Source organism: Melanerpes formicivorus, unplaced genomic scaffold (genome assembly GCF_026170545.1).
Source record: "Melanerpes formicivorus ecotype bairdi unplaced genomic scaffold, bMelFor1.0.p_v2 SCAF_17, whole genome shotgun sequence".
Lineage (NCBI taxonomy): Eukaryota > Metazoa > Chordata > Aves > Piciformes > Picidae > Melanerpes > Melanerpes formicivorus.
This window is the reverse complement of record NW_027142369.1, coordinates 12749485-12768733: the sequence shown is the minus strand read 5'-3', so window position 1 is coordinate 12768733 and position 19249 is coordinate 12749485. Positions and strand designations below refer to the sequence as shown.

General features: G+C 39.5%; 1 protein-coding gene across 5 annotated transcripts in view; it reads left to right on the top strand.

The window, feature by feature from the left end:
- Positions 1-19249, top strand: part of KIAA0586 (KIAA0586 ortholog) — an 80065-nt gene that overhangs the window by 49363 nt on the left and 11453 nt on the right. For 4 of the 5 annotated variants that reach the window (XM_068148976.1, XM_068148975.1, XM_068148979.1 and 1 more), the window contains exon 30: positions 4443-4530. The exons of the other annotated variant lie outside the window; for it this stretch is intronic. In XM_068148976.1, coding sequence (XP_068005077.1) covers positions 4443-4530 — 88 coding nt within the window. The remainder of the gene's footprint in view (positions 1-4442; positions 4531-19249) is intronic. 5 annotated transcript variants of the gene reach the window in all.

Below are 19249 nucleotides of genomic sequence, written 5' to 3'. Positions count from 1 at the left end.
GTAACTCACTGATTAAGCATTTCAGGAGATTAGTTCTTCCTAACAGAGGCAGTGTAGGAAAGTCAGTAATGATGATGTACATCAGAATACTTGAAGGCAGAAGAAGATCCTATTGATCTCTGATTGAAACCTACAGAGTTTATCTGTTGCTACTTTACTTGTATGTGCTGTTACCCTAGAGATGATGATTTACTCACTAACTAAAGAGAAATTAAAATAAGGAGTGGCGAAAGCTGAAAATGAGGTAGCAGACTGCTCTGTGATACAGTAAGCTTCACAGTGTGTTTGAAAGTAACCATACACTTGACCCTGATTGCTGTGTTCATGGATGCATTCTGTCCCTCCCTGATGTCCTATACTAAAAATAACCTGAAGTATCTGTGGCTGGTTGACGTTGCCCCCTTAAGAAAGGGAATATGGTGGACGGAAGTTGGTAAACGGAAGGAATAATCTAAACTAATTTCATTGGGAGAGTGGGAGGAAGCACCTTTGGAACTGGGAGTGAACTGGACATTTCCAGGACTTTTCTATCAGTCTTGCTTCCGCCTTTCCACGGTGCAGCAGCTCTCTGTCTCTGTGCTGGGCTTTCTGCCAAGGCCTCGGCCTTGAAGTCCAGATACCAGGCCTGTATTAACTCCCTTCCAATTAACATGAACTGCTTCTAACTTTTTTTTCTCTCTTCTTTCTCTTTCTATCCCATTCTGGGGAAAGGGGGGGGGGGAGAGGGGAGAGCGGAGGTGGGGAACCCCTCTCTGTCCGAGGGGGGTTACTCTCATTTCTGTGTTACTCTGTTGTATATCTTTGTATATATTGTAGATATTGTAAATTTGTAAATATTCCCCTGCATACCCTACATTGCTTTGTAAATATAGCTCCACTGCTTTGCTAATTCAGCTTGTGAGTTTTTTTTTTCCTTTTCCTTCAAGTTTCTTTCCCTTTACCTTACAAGGGGGAAGGGAGGAGGCTTCTTGGCCTTACCCTTCCACCCACCACAGTATCTTACATGGACCTATCTTTGGGTTTATTTTTTAAGCCTTGATGTGTATTGTGCCATTGGTGCCTGAGTAGCTCTTACATATGTCATCTGCAGTGATGTACTGCATTTTCAAGGAAGATTTTAAATGTTATACCTCATTCACTCTGAGATCACTGGAACATACTGTTTCTCGGAATGATTGTTCACAGGCAAGACTGGATTCTGTTAAACCACTGTGTCTGTTGGGGTGAAGCTCACATCCTTCTTATCTTTTCACAAAGCCAAGACAGAGAGGGCAAAACATGTTCCCTTCTTTTAGCATCATTAGCTGTGATAAAGGACACATCAATACCTGCATCAGATACTCCACCTGATGGGGTTAGGATTGATTTTTATTTGCCTGGGGACAAGCAAATGGTGATATATTACGTGTAAGATTACCTGGGGAAAAACATAAAAAAAATCCCTGTACTGGCTGACTTTAAAGCTTATTTTGACAGCATCTATCTACCATGTAACAATGATGAATCTCTCCCCTAATCTTAATAAGGGATGGCATCTGTATTCAGATTTACAGCTGGATCTGCTTTGTCACCTGCCTGTAGGAAACAGATTTTTGTGGTCGCACAATGCCAGCTAGGAGAGCAAGAGATATGCAGGCTTTCAGAATGATTCATTCTATGACATATTTGAGGCAATAATCACTTTAAACTTCTTAAAAGATCTCCTCCCAAGTTATTCACTGACTCACATTAATTGTTTCATGTCTTGTTTTTGATCTCTGAGACAGTATTTGCCTTCATTGAAATGGAACTGTATCAGCTATGTACAAAGCAAGAAGACAGATCTATGAGCAAAACCAGGCTGTTCATGGTGTTTGCTGAGAGCCCTGGGAAAATACATTGTATTTTAGATGTTGCCCAGCTGGGCCTTTGGTTTGGTGGAGGTTTTTTTCTCATTCAATTGCCCACAATCCTCCTGGATGTTAGAGTTTGTTATGGCAAAGCTTGGATGGTTTGTGTAATCTGTCTGAAGAGTATCCTCATTTCAGGGAAGCTGTGGGCAGTGCTGTTGAGCTGCCATACACCTGCCACTTGTTCACTTCCTGGCACCAGTGTGTAAATCAGATTTTGACCAACAGGAAGTGCATTGTCTTTCTATGTAGGGCAGCAGCAAATGCCTTTTAGTCATGAAGAGTGAGGTTTGTGCGTGGCCTATTACTCCAAAACAGGAATTTTCTTATCTACCCAAATTCCTTGGCTGCTCCTCCTCCATTTGTGGCATTGGATGTTTTTGAGATTTATATCTGCTTTTAGCCACTGTTAGACAGAACGCCAGACTAAATACATCTTTGGTTTGACCCCTTCTGTCCATTCTTGTGCAACAGTACAGGAATTGACTGTAACTTGTGGTCACTTTGCCCCTGTGCTCATAGTTCTAAGAAGCAAGAGAATCACTAGGAGGAGGCTTGGTTCTTCCTATTCTAGATAGATCATTTTGTTCATGGGAGGAATGTGAACATTGAAGTCATATTAGTGATAAATCTAAATCATGTGAAATCCCAAATGCATTGTTCAGGTCTTAGAAAATGAGTTAGTTGCAAAATATTTCCATAATGTTCTTAAATAAGTATAAATGTTTTTATACAATCAGCATTTTTGAAGTGGGATTGTCAGTTTGGTATTCTCATTATCTTTCATATTTAGTATTTCAAAAGGCATGTTTTTTTAATCTTTGGGAATGCATAATTGTAGGTTATGAATCTTGTGTTATCTCTCAACTTCTGTTTGCACATCAGTTCAGTTTAAACTGTTTTTAGGTTTCTCTTACTAAAAATTAAAACAAAAAAATACTTCAAATGGACTCATTATTAGACTGTTATGCTGCTTACATTTCATGTGTTCTGTAACACTGGTGTCCTTCAAATATATCTCTGTAAGAGCTTACTTTAGGAAATCATCTTAACTCTTTATTGTGTCAGCTTTAAATGATGAGCTGTGGTGTGTAGAGGTGCCCAAGCTAGTGGCAATCTTAACTGATCTGTCCATGCACATAGCACCTGATGGAGATGCTAGCTTGATCTCAGGTGGATGTATATTGGCTTTTGTAAGCTTATGCTCATGACTGTCCTGGTGAGATTGTGTTGGTGCTTGTTAGAATTGACATGCCATCTACTACTGTAACTCTCTCTGTGCTTTGTTTACTGGGGAATGTAAACAGATCCATGCAGCCATTGAGAACACAGTTACTGAATGGCTTACCTTTTTGTTTCTCCTGATTTTTGTAACACCAGCTTAAATGACTGTTATGTACATGATAAGCAATACTATTACTGATGAGATTCCTGTTATGATAGGAGACAGGTGTTAGCTGAAAGAAATCGGAAGCCCTGATTGTGTAGTTGGCACCATGTTTTACTGTTTGCCAGACATGAAGATTTTCTTCTTTTTCTCTGTCTTTTGGGCTGTTTTTTTCACTGGTGGCCTCCACAGCAGTGGGGGATTTCTCTTACAGAACTGAAACACACTTTTCCTTTTCTTCTGTTTTAGTGTTTGGGGAGCAATATACCACTGGTACTTCATCATCAGGTCTTCAAGAGAATACCTGTGCCATTCCTTCTCAGGGCATACAATTTTCCTAGAAGCTGCACAGCAGTTCTGTCCTTAGGCTCCAAATGCTGTGTGATATGCAAATGTTTATGATGTTTCATGTTCCTTCTTTAGGATTCATCTATGGAATCAACAGAATAACTCATGAAATTAAATTTGTCTGCCTTAGAGAATGCTTAAGTCTTCTAGGACTCCTTGGTTCTCTGTTTTGCACTTCTCTTTTTTCCTGTCAACGTCTAGTGGAATGTCCTTGGGCCACAATTCCTGTTCCAGTTAACACATAACAAGTGTACTTGAGAAATAAGGTGTTTTCCTTTTTAACACTCAGAGCTTTCGTTGCTTCTGAAAAACCTGCTTTCCTTAGACATTGTTGCAGACCTAGGTCCTGAAGAGCATTTCAGGAAGAGTAGAAAGTGGTTTTATAAACATGGCCAAAGAAATAATTTTAGATTTGGCACTTCCAACCTGTGTGCTGAAATTTTGCTTCCTCTTTCCCCTTTCAACATTATCTTTTTACTCAGGAGGATAATGCTTAGGGAGAAGTCCTGAGTATTGCAGAAAGCTGAAAAGATTTTATGTTATTTCCTCCACATGCTTTGAGCAGAAACTGAGGGTCTCCTGTGTCTTCAGTCTAAATGGCATTTTGCCATATCTACTGCTCCCAGGATGTTCGTCGAGCGGAAATAGAATTGCAATAGGCTGATTCAGAGATGAATTCTTTTGAAGTCAAAAGGAAGGGTAACAAGAGCATATCCTTTAATTTATCTTTAAAAACCTCTTTGGATGTTTCTTGGATTTTACTGTGCTTTTAGATCAAAAGTCAGATTTTTAATATGATTTTCATGTTTAATGTATAGAAGGAAAGCCAAGGAGCTGCACAAGTTGAGGCTGTGAGACCCCAAGTTGTTCATGTGAGAAGCAAGTCTGAAGAGACACAAGAAGAAGGTAAATCAGTGTCAAGCAGCAAACATAGTTCTTTCAGTTAAGCACATCACATTTAAACGTTGCTGTATGCTGATGCATAATAAAGTTCTGATTTTGCCTAAATTTGTTTCTAATTACTACTAAATTCCCAAGCATTTATACATAGTGTGTTTAACTCTGTGTACATAGTTCTATTGTTGGGGTGCACTGAATGGAATGGAAATATATCTGTATGTAAGTCACCAGAATTATTGCAATTAGGTATTTATTTAAATTTTTATTTGCCTAGAGTATTACAATGTGCATATTATGTTGTCAGCTGAATCTTAATTGCTTTATAGAATGCTGTTCAGCAAACAAATTATTTATAATGTTGTGATAGATGGCAGTGGTTTGTGTGTATGAGAAAATGCAAAGGTACTAGAGGAGCACTGAAAGATAATACAAAGTTAAGATCATGCAAATGTGCAAAAAAGAAGAGATTTTCAGTAGTAAAATGGCCTGGTTTGGGATGCATTTCATGCTTGTGTGTAGCAGGTAGTGATTCTTCTTTTGTGGAGGGCACCATGCATAACCATGCTATTTGTGGAGATTACTTGACAGTGTTTGTTAAAAGTGTTAAGGATGTTGCATGAGAGGCAGAGAATATTTTTTGTTTGCTGTAGTTTAGATCAGTGTTGTAATAACATAAACTGTGCACATTACTGCCATATGTAATTATTTTAGCAGATAATAAGTTTGAGGAGGTGGTAGCGTGAGATCTGTAGCAGTTTTCATCTTATGTGCTAAGAACAGGGAATCCAAAACCCTGCACGTCTACAATACATGCAATTATAACTGCTCCACCCTAGTATAGACAAATTCTTCCTCCAAGTCCTTTTAAAAATAATTCTTTGAACTTCTTCCATTTAATTTCATTTTTTTTTAACATGCAATCAAGTTAGAATTCTGAGGGAATTATTTTGTTTCAAATATTTATAAGTGGTAAGAAAAGCCCTAGGCCAGTGTTATTGGTTGTGGGACTTGGAACCTAATTTCCAACCCGTGCTTTACATATGAAGAGAGTTATGAATAATGTAAAACCTGGCTTCTATGGACAATTAGTGGAAGAGCTTACAGAAGTGAAGTGGCACACCTCAGTGCATGTGTGTGTTTTGTTGCAGGGACATTTATCACCATATGTTTTTGAAGTGGGTAAAAAAAGACTTCATTTATTAAAAAATGGAAGTTATTTTTTATTTAATATTAGTGCAAAATATTGCAATGACTTTTTCTAATAGGAAGAACTGCATTTTTTTTCTCTGGTGTTCAGAAAATCCAGATTCCCTAAAGAAAGTGAATCTCTGGTAAACTGAGCATGACCTTTGAATTGCCAGAAAGGAAATTGTGTGGCAAGCCTGTCTTGCAGGATCAACCCATTTCCCATTTTAAAGCACTTTTCCTTACTAACTGTATTCAGTATTCCTAAGGTTGGAAGGGACCTCAAAGATCATCAAGTCCAACCTGCCATCACCACAGACCTCATGACTAGAGTAGGGAGGACACTACCTGCGACCTTCCCATTAAGGGTCTGATGCACTACCAACTGAGCAGAAGTCTTCATTTTCTTCCAATTCCCAACACTTGCTATTAAGCATCAGAGAAAAGGAAGAATGGGGGAATCACAGAAGCACAGAATGGTAGGGGTTGAAAGGACTTCTAGAGATCACCTAGTCCAGCCTCTCTTTAGATAGTCTTCCTACCACATTACTTCATGCTTTGACACCTCAACTTTGTCTCAAAGTGTTAACAAGACAGCACTTCCAGCCTGTATTTTTGAACAAGGTGTTAGTGATGGATAGAAATGGAGTGAAAAAATACTTTTTTATCAAATCTGTTGTTTTGTGCCCTATTTATATTTTTAAAAAAAAGTACTTATACTGTAATACAAGGTATTTGGGCATAGTCCAGGTGAAAATGTTTGACCAGGAGATGGCAGTAGCCAATTTTCTTTTAGAGGAACAAAAAAGAAGAAGGAAAAAAAGAAAAAAAAAAAAAAAAAAAAAAAAAAAGAAAGAAAAAAAGATGATTTATATACCAGGATAATTTAAATCACATTCAAAGTATACATATTTAATGAGTCAATAAAAATGGAAACGGCTGTCTGTCAGTTTTAACCAGGAGGTCTTGTCTCTATGAGCTTCACCACAGCGAACTTAATCAGGCAAAAAGTTGAGGGGTAAAAACTAGTAAGAATCCTTTGAAAGAAAAATGAAAACTTGCAACATGATAAGTGTACATGGGTTTAAGTAAATGCAACATTTCAAAATGAAGCACATCTGTTACTCTGAGTTCAAAGCACCCTGATTATAAAAGCTTCATGTCAAAATGTTGCCTTTGCTGAGGTAGCCGAGGACAAGGAGGATGAAAATGGAGAAGGATTTCAGCCGCAGAACCATTGAGGTATTTTTGCAGAGTTTAAAGGGTAAATGGTTGTGTTGGTATGAGAGCTTAGAAAATCCAGAGCCTTGAAATGAAGTAGGAGTTCAGGCTGCTGGGAGAAAAGAGAAATTGTTTTTGGACTTTGGGTTGGATGTAAAAAAAGCCTTTTTTACTTAATTGATAAATACATGACAGAATTTGATTCATCTTTTGTCTGTGGTCATAAATATATATACAGTAGAGCTTTCTTTTGTTGTTCAAAAAATTTTTGTGGTCTACAGGGAACATGTGTTTTCACTGAAAGAAAGTTGATTGATGTGTTCTAATGAAAGTTGAAGTTCAGTAGGACTGTTACAATATCATGCCTGAAAGGGTAATGTCTCCTGAAAGTTACAACTGAAAATAAAGCCTGAATGTATTATTAATTGAAATGTGTGCCTTTGCTAGACATAGTGGAGACAGTGGTTTGAAAACATATATTTGTAGTATATCATATACATGCATATATATATTTTGGGCTTTATAATACCCTTTAATCTTTGTAATAGTCTTTCATATATCTCCATCAATTTAATGTGATAATAATTGTCATGGTTGGTGACTGCACATATTTCCAGAGGAGAAGCATTTTCAGGCTCACGTTAACATGATTCAGAATTTTTCAATTAAGATGAAAGGACAGGTGGCAATGTTTGACTGCAGAGCATTTTTAAACCTTAACATGAGCAGCTCAGATCCAAGAGGTAGGAGTATCTTCACTTAATTATTTTTCTGCAGCACAGGTTCTTAAAATGTGACCTAGAGAGAACAACTTAATGATAGTAATTCCTTTTTATCTCTAGATAGTGAATTATATTCAGGAAACCATAAATACATGGGAAGGTAATATTGGGACGCTAAGCAATTGGCTTTGTTGCCACAGAGAGATTGCACAATTGCTTGTGGGAGGAGATGATCTGTGTAGTATATGAATAAGAGGGCAAGAAGCCCTTTAAATAATCTGAATTAAAAAAACCCTTCCAGAGTTCCTTGTTCATTATTGAAAATGAGCCACTGCTGTAGTGAAAACTGTAATGTTGAAAATATGGCTATAACTAAATATTTCATTGCCTCTCTTCATCCAAGAATTGCTCTGAGTTAGGTTTTAGGTTATTTTTTCTTAAAACTATTGTGGCATGAGGCAAATCTCTAACAGATGCTTCAAGGAAGGAAGAAGATTAGGATAAGCCTAAAGGTCTTTATTTTTTTTCTTGGAACTGTTTTGGTCAAACTCTTAACAACTATTCTACTGAAAGTTTACTTTCTCCTTAATATCCTGCTGTTTCTTCTTTTGGACTGAATGTAACTAAAGGCTTTTGCTACAGACTGTCCACGCTACCCTGAAAAGAGCAGCTAGTGAAGCAAACCAGAGCTATTCTTTCTCTCAAGTAGAGAGTACCACCAGAATCCAAGACAAAGAATAGTCTAGGTGGTCTACTTTGCTCCTTGCATTTGACTAATTTCTGAGACTAGATCTTAGGAAATGAAGTAATGAAATCACATGGCTAAAATTACGACATTTTTCAAACAAATGTTTTGATAGAAGATTATATGATTTTTTTTTTTCAGTGCTTCTTCAGAACTTTTACTTCTGGTCTCTTTTGACTCTGGTTTTCCTATACAGTTACCTCCTCATGATATCATATGGCTCATGGACATTAATTCTGTTAATGTATTTTACATTCAGGCAAGTCAGGGGATGCAAAGCTGTTTTTCCCCACAGAAAATGTCTTTTCTATAAGTAGTCACTAGCTTTTAGGTGCTCCAGTTCTCAAAGAATTTTTGTTTGCTTTTTCTGCATGTGTGTCCATAGCAGTTACATCACAGCCCATGCATTAAAAAACATGCATCTGAGTAATAAGTATGCATTTTGCATAATCATAGAATAGTTTGGGTTTGAAGGGACCTTAAAAATCATCTAGTTCCAACTCCCCTGCCATGGGCAAGGACACCTCCTACTAGACCAGGTTGCTCAAGGCCCCATCCAACTAGGCTTTGTACAGTTCCAGAGTTGGAGCTTTGACAACTTCTCTGGGCAATCCATTCCAGCATGTCACCACTGTCATGGTGAAGAATTTCTCCCTAATGTCTCATCTAAAAGGACCTTGTTCTAGTTTGAAGCCATTACCCTTCGTCCTGTCACTGTGTGCCCTTATAAAACCTACCCACGTAAAAACCTCAGTAGCCACACGTGAGAGTTTCTAGTTTAAATTACTGTCAGTCAACATTTAGCTGTGTAGCAGTACATTTGGAACAGGAGTTTTTAATTTCTTGGCTTTTGTAAATAGTATTTATCTGTTAAGAATTGTCATTTTTATCTATGGTTGCTTCTTTTCCCACTGAGCCACTTCAGTATTTTTTCAGAGAAAATGTTAAAACAAATTTGACTTTTTTTCATAGCTTAAGGCAAAGTCTTGTGTAGAATTGTTATTGTAAACAATGATGTCCTCCTGCTGTGGATGTGCTCTGCTGCTTCACGTTAGGGTCATAGGAAACCAGGAACCAGGAACTGCTGTGGATTTCATGGGACTGTGCACATCCATGCACCCATCCTCAAAAGATCTCTTTCTGGAAAATGATCCTCCAGTCTCCTAGACTTGTCATTTCTTCCCCTCACTTCATTGTGCAGAAAGCATGAACTACAGCAACTACTAGCAGGTGAATCATGAACCTCCCTGCTATGTTTATTAGCTTCCTAGAATGTGATTTGGTTTTCTGAGACATCTAAATTAATTGAAATCCAAGTAATCAGAGAAATTAAAAACCAAGAACAAACACACCCCAGCTTATACTCAAAGAAAACTGTACCAAGCAGACTTAATGTTGCCTTGCAGTCTTAGGATTTCCTCCTTACTGGCATGCTTGGCTAGAAGTCATTCTCTGGAGGCCAGTTTGACACCGTGTGTGACCTAGCTCTTTTCTTTCAGATCTCTGCGCATTAGGGTTTTGTTCACTTGGTAATTTTCTTCAACTTAAAAGCGTTTGAGAGTTAGTTCAGCTCTTACTGCATGTCTCCTTCAGTGGCACAGAGGGACACAGCTCTCATACTGCTGCAGTATTGTCAAGACATGTCTCTGACCTCATGCTGAGGCTTTTGCCGTGGGTGGTATGTGCAAAGGCAGAAAACATCCCCCTTTAGTCTTCCCTTGGTGCCTATACAGAGAGTGCTTTACACCCATCGTGAAATCTGCACAGCTTTGTGTATCTTCAAGTTCCCCTTGTACAGTCCACATTAGAATCAACTTCTGCACTGTGCTGGTTGTGTGTGTGGTTAATCTTTGGAAGGAAGGCATTTTGCAGTTTTCATGCAGTAAAAAGGGTGGGGGGGGAATCAGGAAATCTTCCAGTGTGGACTTAAGGAATGCTTCTGGTCAGATGTTCTAAATTTGGGAGGTGAGACTGGTATCTATACCATCACTTGAGCAGGTGAAAGCAGTTCACAGTTGCTTCCTTCTCCCTTTTGATCAGATCTTTGTGTTTAAACTATGTTTATTTTACTGAGACTCAGAGTGTACCAAGACCCTCCTATGGCCTGTACACAGCAGCAGGAATTTTCATTGAAATTCCAGAACCAGTTGGATCTTTTTCTGTGGGAAAGGAAAGAAAAACTTACTCAAACTGACATGCTCACCACTTAAAAGATTATTTACCTATGGAGACTTTCAAATACTTGGATTTTTACTTGTCCTTTTTCAGATTTACTGGGCTCAAGATAAATATCCAGAAATCTCATCTGATTCACTCTTCAAACCAAGACTTTAAAGGATTGCAAGTGATCTAATCCAGTGACCTTTGGCATCCCTCAAAGTGCGTTTTATGTATTGTAAACTAAAGATCAGGGCCATGACAAAATGAAGCCTGGTATTTCACTCATACATGGGGGTTGTAAGTGCAAATAATGAGGGTCTGGTCCCTTTTTCATAAACCTGTGCCATCCAATGTACATTCTGGAGGCGGTCTGTCCTTTTTGCCTCAAAATATCATATGTTTCCAAGTATGAGTGCTTGCTGGCCATCAATGGTCTACATCACATTGCACAGACACCAAAGGATTCTGAGATTTTCTGTTCTTACATGTGTCTTAATAACGTAAAAGGTTTTACTTCCAAATGGTGGTCTTGGATTGATGGTTGGACTTGATGGACTTGGTATTTTCCAGTTGAAACTATTCTATGATTCTGCGATTCTGTCCACTCTTACGAGTTGGAATGTATTAGCTGAGAGACCTAAATTGCTATTTCCACTTTGTCAGTCTACCTTTGATCTTTTATCAGTTCCAGTTTCCTGTTGTATAAATCCACCTATTGTCAGCCTGTCTGGGGGACAGGCTGGACTGGGATGCATTTTCTTTTGTGTGAGATTCTCATGGGGGGTTGAATGAGCTGGAATCACTGTGTGTTGCAAGCAGGGTATGGCCTTGATAGCAAGTATTCAGTCTCAGATCTCCTGGACACTAATACACTCCTCACCAGTCTATCCAAAGTGTTGTGCCAAAGCAGCCTTTCTCACAGCCTGTGTAGGATTTGTAAACACGCTAGGATCTGACTGAAGCAGCTTTGTATTGTGTATTATGATTTGTATGCACTTTTACAAACTTACAGTAATTGCTGTTGCCTTCATTGTAAAGAGGAAAAAATAAACACACACAATAAACCTTCTTAATGGGCACTGATCCCACTGGCACTGATCTTGAGTAACTCTGAATAAAAGCAGATGGTAGCAGGCTGACTAGGCTGACCTCCTTTCCCCTTTCATGCAAACATTGCTTATATAAATGGGGGACACACAAAAAAAAATTAATGGGCTTGGGTAAGCCACCTAAGGACAGAGACTCCCCATGTACTTAATGCTTACATCAACTTGAGAGCTGTTTCCAGTTAGCTTTTCTCTGGAAGGAGAAGTTTCTCACAAATTAGTTGTTCCACAGCTCAGAGTCCATGGTTTAATAAGAAAGAACTGATGTGCATCTAGAAAGTCGGCATGCCTAGCTGTTCTGTGTCCTTTGTGTTGTGGTGGGTCATGGAAAATGGTCAGAATAATCTCTCCTGAACCTGCTACTCATTTATGTACTTAAAATGGAGACTGGAGTCTGTTTGTACTACTTTAGTTCATGTGCCTGTTTGTTAGCAGTGATGGCAAATGAATTTAAATTTAGATTCCTAGTTCTTCTAAATGATGTGCTTCAGTACCTCACTGCAAGAAGTGTTGTCACTGCAAGATGTTACAACAAGATGTGTTGTAATAAACATCATTGTCTTTTTCTTGTTCAGCAGAGCATTTGGTTGGAGTTACTACCTTCAGGAGTATGCTACAGCCTCTGCCAGAGGTTACAGCCTGCAAAGACAGTTCATAGATTCACAGAATGGTTTGGGTTGGAAGGCACCTTGAAGACCATCTAGTTCAAACACCCCTGGCATTACAAGGCACACCCCTCACTAGACCAGATTGCTCAAGGCCTCGTCCAACCTGTCCTTCAACACCTCCAGGGAAGGGGCATCCACAACCTCCCTGAGCAACATGTTCCAGTGTCACACCACCCTCACTGCAAAGAATTTCTTCCTAATATCCAGTCTAAATCTGCCCTTCCTCAAGCTTCAGTCCATTTCCTCTTGTCCTATCACAACAAGCCCTTGTAAAAAGTCCCTTCCTGGCTTTCTTGTAGGCTCCTTTCAGGTATTGGAAAGCTACTTTGAGGTCTCTCTGGAGCCTTCTCCATGCTGGACAACTCCAGCTCTCAGCCTGTCCCACATGGAAGGTGCTCCAGCCCTCTGATAATCTTTATGGCCCTCCTCTGGATCTGCTCCAGCAGTTTAGTGTCCTTAGGCTGGGGGCCTCACAAGAGCAGAGTAGAGGGGGAAGATCACCTCACTCATTCTGCTGGTCACACTTCTTTTGATGCAGCCCAGCATACAGTTGGATTTCTGGGCTGTAAGCACACATTGCCAGCTCATGTGTTTCCAGTCCTCAGTCACTTTCCACTCCTCAGCTGTTGGAATTTTCAGCCCAGTGCATCAGTACCAGCAGAGCTGGAGTCGGGAAGCATTTCAGCTCTCTCAGGTAGTCCTGCTGCCCACTCTGTGTTAGTTCAGTTGGCAGATACACCGTAGGATTTTCTAGGATGCCATCTCTACTTGGATTAACAGCCTGATAAGAAAGCCTCTTATCTCACATATTTTGCTCTAGCGTGGAAGTTGCATTTCTTTTATAATAGGTATCGATATCAGCCCAGGAAGTCTTCATGCCTTTGGGTGCTGGCAACACGTTGCAATGGATACTGTATGGTGGCAGGTGAAGACAAGGAATATCAGACATGCATATTTCAACTTGGAGAAATATTTACAGTGCTGATAGGAGAAATGGAGCCTTGCTGTCTTCAGTACGTGCCGAGTTGGTTTTATTTGTCTGGCTGGCAGGGATGGCAGATGTTGCCCTTTATAATTCAGTGGCTTGTGTGTGTCTGAAAGCATCACAACAGAAGGAAGAGCTTCTGCTTTGCCTGCTGTGTTGGTTTTGGAGACCCTTGGGCAGAGGCAGCTATACTCCCTTCAGCTTTACCTGTACATAAAGAGGTCTCAATTCAGCTTCTTTAAAGCACTACATAAAAACTGGAAGGAGATGGCTGTAGGAGTTTGTGTAGGCAGTGTCTGTGTAGAAGAGAAATTACTAGGGTGAGAGTGTATATAGTGAGTGGAGGTAGCTTAATGTGAGTGATGAATAACCCACAGGTTCTGCCCCCAAACTTCCTTTATAAAGGAGATGGGGGATTTACAGAAGCTGTCATTCTCAGCCATTAAACTTCTTCCTTTTTCTTCTCTAATGCTTTGCAAATTTTTGTACTGCTGGCAGCAGCGAGGCATAGCTGTAAAAGTTATCAATAAAACCTTACTGGCCAATAAAGACAGATCAGTGGTGTCCAAAATCAAATGGTAATGTTATTTATAAAATTTGATGCTTATTGTATTATGAAAGGGCTTGACTTACAGGCAATTTTCACGCTCGAGAACAGTGTCGTTGCAAGGTACTTTATTTGCTTATCTTTCTAGGTACTTAGGAGTAAACAGACTTTCTACTTCATGCACTGAAGAAAGTGCAAGTTTTGCCCTTCTTAATACAGAGATTCAGAGCCTGCCTGTAATTAAATATGAATACATGTTGCTAGTGCCCATGTGATTAATTTCTTATGACTAAGAGCCCAGGAAACTTTCAAATGAAGCAACAGCATGGAGTAAATGTTATCTAGGATGTCTTCCAAATGAAGAATACTATATAAATAATGGTAATGCTACTCTCTGATAACATGCTGATTTTGAGAAATGCAGTCTGCCAAAGTAGCTTTCTTCTTAAAAACAGGGTAAGGATTGGTGAGTGAAGATTAAAGTTGTCACGCGTGACCTGTTGCTCACTGCTGAGGTTGCATATGGGGCTGCATTTTGTAAGAGTGTTGTGCAAATGTAAAACTTGGTTAAAACACATTCCATCTTCCATCAAACTAATTTTGAAAGTAAAATACAAGTCCTCATTTCTGAAGTACCAGTGACTGCATTTGCAAGGAGCAGTAGTAAGTAATGGAGATGGGTTAAATTTTGTCTGTGGGCTACTGTGTTCTGCTTTTTGTCACGAATGCTGTCATTCAGAAAAAAAAATCCCTACACCTAGAAAAACTTCATTTAGATTTAGAACCTTTGTATCTCTGTTGTCATTCTTCACTAATCTAAAACTTATGTTTTGCTTTTAAAGAAGGAAGAACTGTTTCTAACCACAGTTCTAAACAACTTGAGTGAAAGTTGTTGAGTGTGACACAAAATATGTGTCTGTAAAATGCCTTTCCCCCGCCCGGCCCAGTGCTTTGGCTGCAGGGAGGTAACTGTTTCTCTTTGTGTATGGCATGATTTTGATTTTCTATTAGCTCTTTCTTATTTAATGTCAGGCATGTAGTTTTAATGCAAAATAATAAATTGTCAGCCATATGTGTATCTCAACTTTCTGGGTTTGGTAGAATTACCTGTGTGTTTGGGCTCAAAACTGTGCCATCAGAGCAGGTTAGACTTAATATGGGATGATCTGCTGACCTCCATGCTAACTCAGGTTGTTACAGTGAAATAATAGTCTCTGAGTTGCATATCATGGCCTTGTTTTATGCAGTATATATATTGCAAGACTTGGGCAGAGCTATGTTTGTTTAAAGACAGTTTAGCCGCTGCAGTTTCTGTCCTTGTCAGGCCATTGTATCTTCATTAGAAGTAAAAAGCATGGAATTTGCTAGCAGTTGCTTAATTTCTGGAGGTTTTTTAGTTTGTTTTTGTAATCTTAAAACCAAAATTGCAGATCTTGAGAAAATGGTTTTATTTACTTAATAGCTGCCATTGTGCCCTGTTACGTAAATCAAATTATAAATGGGACATATTTACTAGTCTGACTTACAGGGTAAATGCACGATTCACTTCTGAAAAGTGCATGTAGCTTACTTCAGTAATTGGACCCACTCCTAGGGACAGGCAAGCAGGGAGATTACACAGGGAATGCTTGTTTCTGAAGATGAAGCTTCCTTCCTGATTAAAAAAGAAAAAAAAAAACCACAAAAAAGAGAGAGAGAGGGAGAATAGAAAAGGGGGGGAGCAGTTTCCTGCTGGAGTCCTCACATTAACTGAGGCTGGGCAGTTTTGCCTCCCCCTGCTCCAGCTGGCCTTTCCATGCTGGCCTTTGTGGAGGCGTTCTCTGATGAGTGATGTCCAAACCCATTTTTTTACAAGAGCAGACGTGGGATTTAAAGAGGTTTTCAGTCCTTTCTCATCTGCTTTTAAATGCAAGGCTATGGACAGCCAGAATCTCTGAGGTTAAGGCTTGATAAAGGCTGATCTGTCCCTAAGATTCATAATCTCCTAGAAATGGCCAGACGAAGAGACTCAACCCTGAGTTTCATCTCTGTGTGAAAAATGTGTTCTAACCTCAACATGTATGATGTGAAAAATTAATAATAGCAGCACTGCGGGCAAAAATCTTCTCTCTGCTGGGATGTGACAACCCACCCCTTCATTGGAGGTTTCAAGAATTTGGCTGTGCTTTTGGAAATAAGCCTCATGATTCTGCTGGAGAGATCTTTGAGCTCAGTTAGAGCGCAGCACACAACGGCTTTGTTGGAGTATTGGCTCTGAGCTTATGGCAAGAAACTGAAGTATTTTAAATGTGGCCAAGGCTGCATTTGAATCTTTCCTTTGAAGTAAAACCTTGCTCACGTGCTTCAGAACCGCAGCAGCTAAGAGGTAGAACCACTTGAGATGACAATTACAACCTGACTCTATACTCCTTTAATTCAGTAGGTTTTTTTCTTTTACTTTCTTTTAAGGACAAACTTCTTTGCACTGTCTATGCAGTGTGGGCTGTTAAATGAGAAGCATACATTCAGTTCCTCAGCCCAGCTGCTTTTTGCAAATCTACACAGAAAGCCAAGTGCTTATAAAGAGTGGACTTCCTGTGTACCCATCGCAGGTCCAAGTGGTGTGTTCAGGAGAAGTTTACATCATGCCAGTTCAGGAATCTGTGAACTAGCCACCATGCAGTCTCCAGAAACAGTGAAACTTAGGGGATGTGTGGTGGTGTGCTAAAGCTGATGGGCCCCAGGATGATTTGATTTCATAAGGCATCCAGGACATTTGCATGTCACTGCATTTTGTAAACGTACTTGCTTGGGTATCCAAGTTTGTGACCGTCTTTCAGAGTGTGCCATCTAGCCCTTCTCACTTGTGTTAGAGCACTGCAGTGCAGAGCCTGCCAGAGGGAATATTTTGAAGTATATGAAAAGAAAGTTCAGATGTTTTTAGTCTGAGAGTGAAATTGCAGAAGGCCCTTAGAGGTCTGACTTATTGTGCAATCTCTGTAAGTAATTTGTAATCAAAATACCTTTGCACATGTCACTTCCATATTTCCTGTAATAAAACAGCAAGAGCAATTAAGATTTTGGACCATAATATTCTACAAGCTTCTAAAAGTGAGTGGGTTGGGGATTTTTTGAGTTATGGCTGAAATAGCCAATTTTCTAATTTCTGACTGCTTTATAAACAGTTTCGTAACAGCCATTTAAATAGATTTTTAACTGTAGCCTGAGAAACAAAACTGTTACATGGTAACATAATTGAATTTTACTTAGGAAAAAAAAAAATAGAAGTAAGAAACCAGAAGAACTCTTCACAAAACTGGAAGACATCTGTACTCTGGTAACCCAGCATGTGACCTACTGGGCTCGATACATTTCAAATCCAAAAGAATCAGTAAATACGCTGCCATATGCATGCAAACGTGTCTAATGACACACTGTGTGCTGTGTATCTGTAATGTTGTTCTGACACGGTTCAGAAAGTTGTCTGTGGTCTTGGTGTGCTTGAGGAAACATTAGATTAATCTAGCTGCCTTTGTCATGTCATTTTTTTCCTGGTTTAAGTAGGTGTGTGAAGGCTGGTGCTACATAAATGAATTATACGGAAGACTTTGGAGGAAGAAGGGGGCTTGTAAACGAGACTGAAATTAATGAATATAAGAATTAGAAATCAAAACTTTATGTTTAGTCTGAGGAGAAACAATTCCTTAAACCGTAACCACATGGCTGTTTCTTGTTTGCATCAACTCTGGTTGACTGTTATTGTCTTCTGTTAATTCTCTGGGGCAGTGGCCTAACTTTGTTGAATGAGCCAATTGTTTTCCTTTGTGTTGCCCATCAAGTAAGTCCCCATCTGGTTTGTATCAGACTGTTTTCACAGCCAACAACTGCTGCCTTTTCTATATCCTGACACTTAAGGGCCCCATGCTATCAAAGCATTGCTGTGATAGCCTGTCTGGCTGGGCCCATACAGCTGTGCCTTGCAGCTTGAAACTATTACCCAAGTAATAGTAACTTAGAACTTGAACTGGCTCTTATTCCCATTGGTGTCGTGTGTACAGTGAACAGAATACATTTTTGTTGAACTCCATGTTCAACAAAAAAATTCTTTAAAGCTCTCATTTTAGTTTATGTGATTGGTTGGTTTTTATTTTCCAGCAGCTTCTTGTTTCTAGAGGCAGTTTTGTGTTCTTCTAAAACATTAATGAGTACAAGACAAGCAATATTTATTTAAGGCACTCTTGTTATTACTTACTTTTATGGTACATTAAAGCTCAATAAGTGAAAATTAAACAAGCAAATGATTCTTAATGAGGTTTTGTGCCTTATCAGATTTAGAATGCATTTCCAGGAAACTTTCTGTGCATGATAAATGTAGGTTGTGTGAATAATGCTACACGGTGCTCACTCTCCAAGTAGCTTTCTGAAAATACAGAGCAAAGGACAATGAGCCTGCAGAAACCTGTTTATTTCTTCTCTGAAGGAAGAGGGAAGGGTTGGTTAACTCTGTAACCTGGACAGTAAAACTCTATTGCAGTTTGCATTGCAGAATTACTGACAGCCCCTGGGCATGATGCAGGCCTCTTTCTGCCAGGCTGCCTACATAGCAGTAGGCAGTCTGGTTTCAGAGAGACCTTGCAACATCTGCATTCTCTCCCTCCAAGATGTACAAAACCTCAGCATTGCATCAAATAACAGTGACATTCAAATGTTGTCTTGTGTAAAGAAAGTTGATCCTGAGGCATTTGTTCTCTTCTGCTCTTCTGTAGGCCCTGTAATGCTCAGTGACAGTCATGATGAGGAGAAACATATTTCCCAACTTCTATATGTATTGAGTCTTAAGTATATTCTGGATTCAGTCCTTTCATTGTATTTAAGAGGGAGAGAGAAAGAAAGTAATAGATAATGCAGTTTTAAAATTTGTCTTACTGTAAGCATGTGTAAGAAACTGCTAGAAAGCAGACTGATTTGTCCAATACTTGCAGAGTAAGTGTTCCTGAACTTGGGAGTGCATGTGTGTGTGTATACTGTCAATTAATTTGCTTCAAGTAAAATGCCAGGGAGCCATTAAATTCCATGAGACACATGAGGTAAGGGGGATTTTGCCTTTTCCTGCTGGTACACACTGTGTGTCATTGTGGCAGATTAGTACTGTGCTAAATAACTGGGTTTATGTCACTGTCAGGTGTGTGGAGGGTTTGCAAAAGCTCTTTCTTAAGGAGCTTTCCATAATTGCTCTTGCTATGAACCTATATAAATTCAGGAGTTGCAGTGTGTGCACTAGAGCATTGAAGACACCCAGGTGTCTGCCATTCACCTGCACAAGTGGTGTCCTAGCAGTACACAGGAGCCCACACCTCTGCAAGGAAGCTGCTTCCATACATGCCAGCTGGATTCTGTGCAGGCTCCT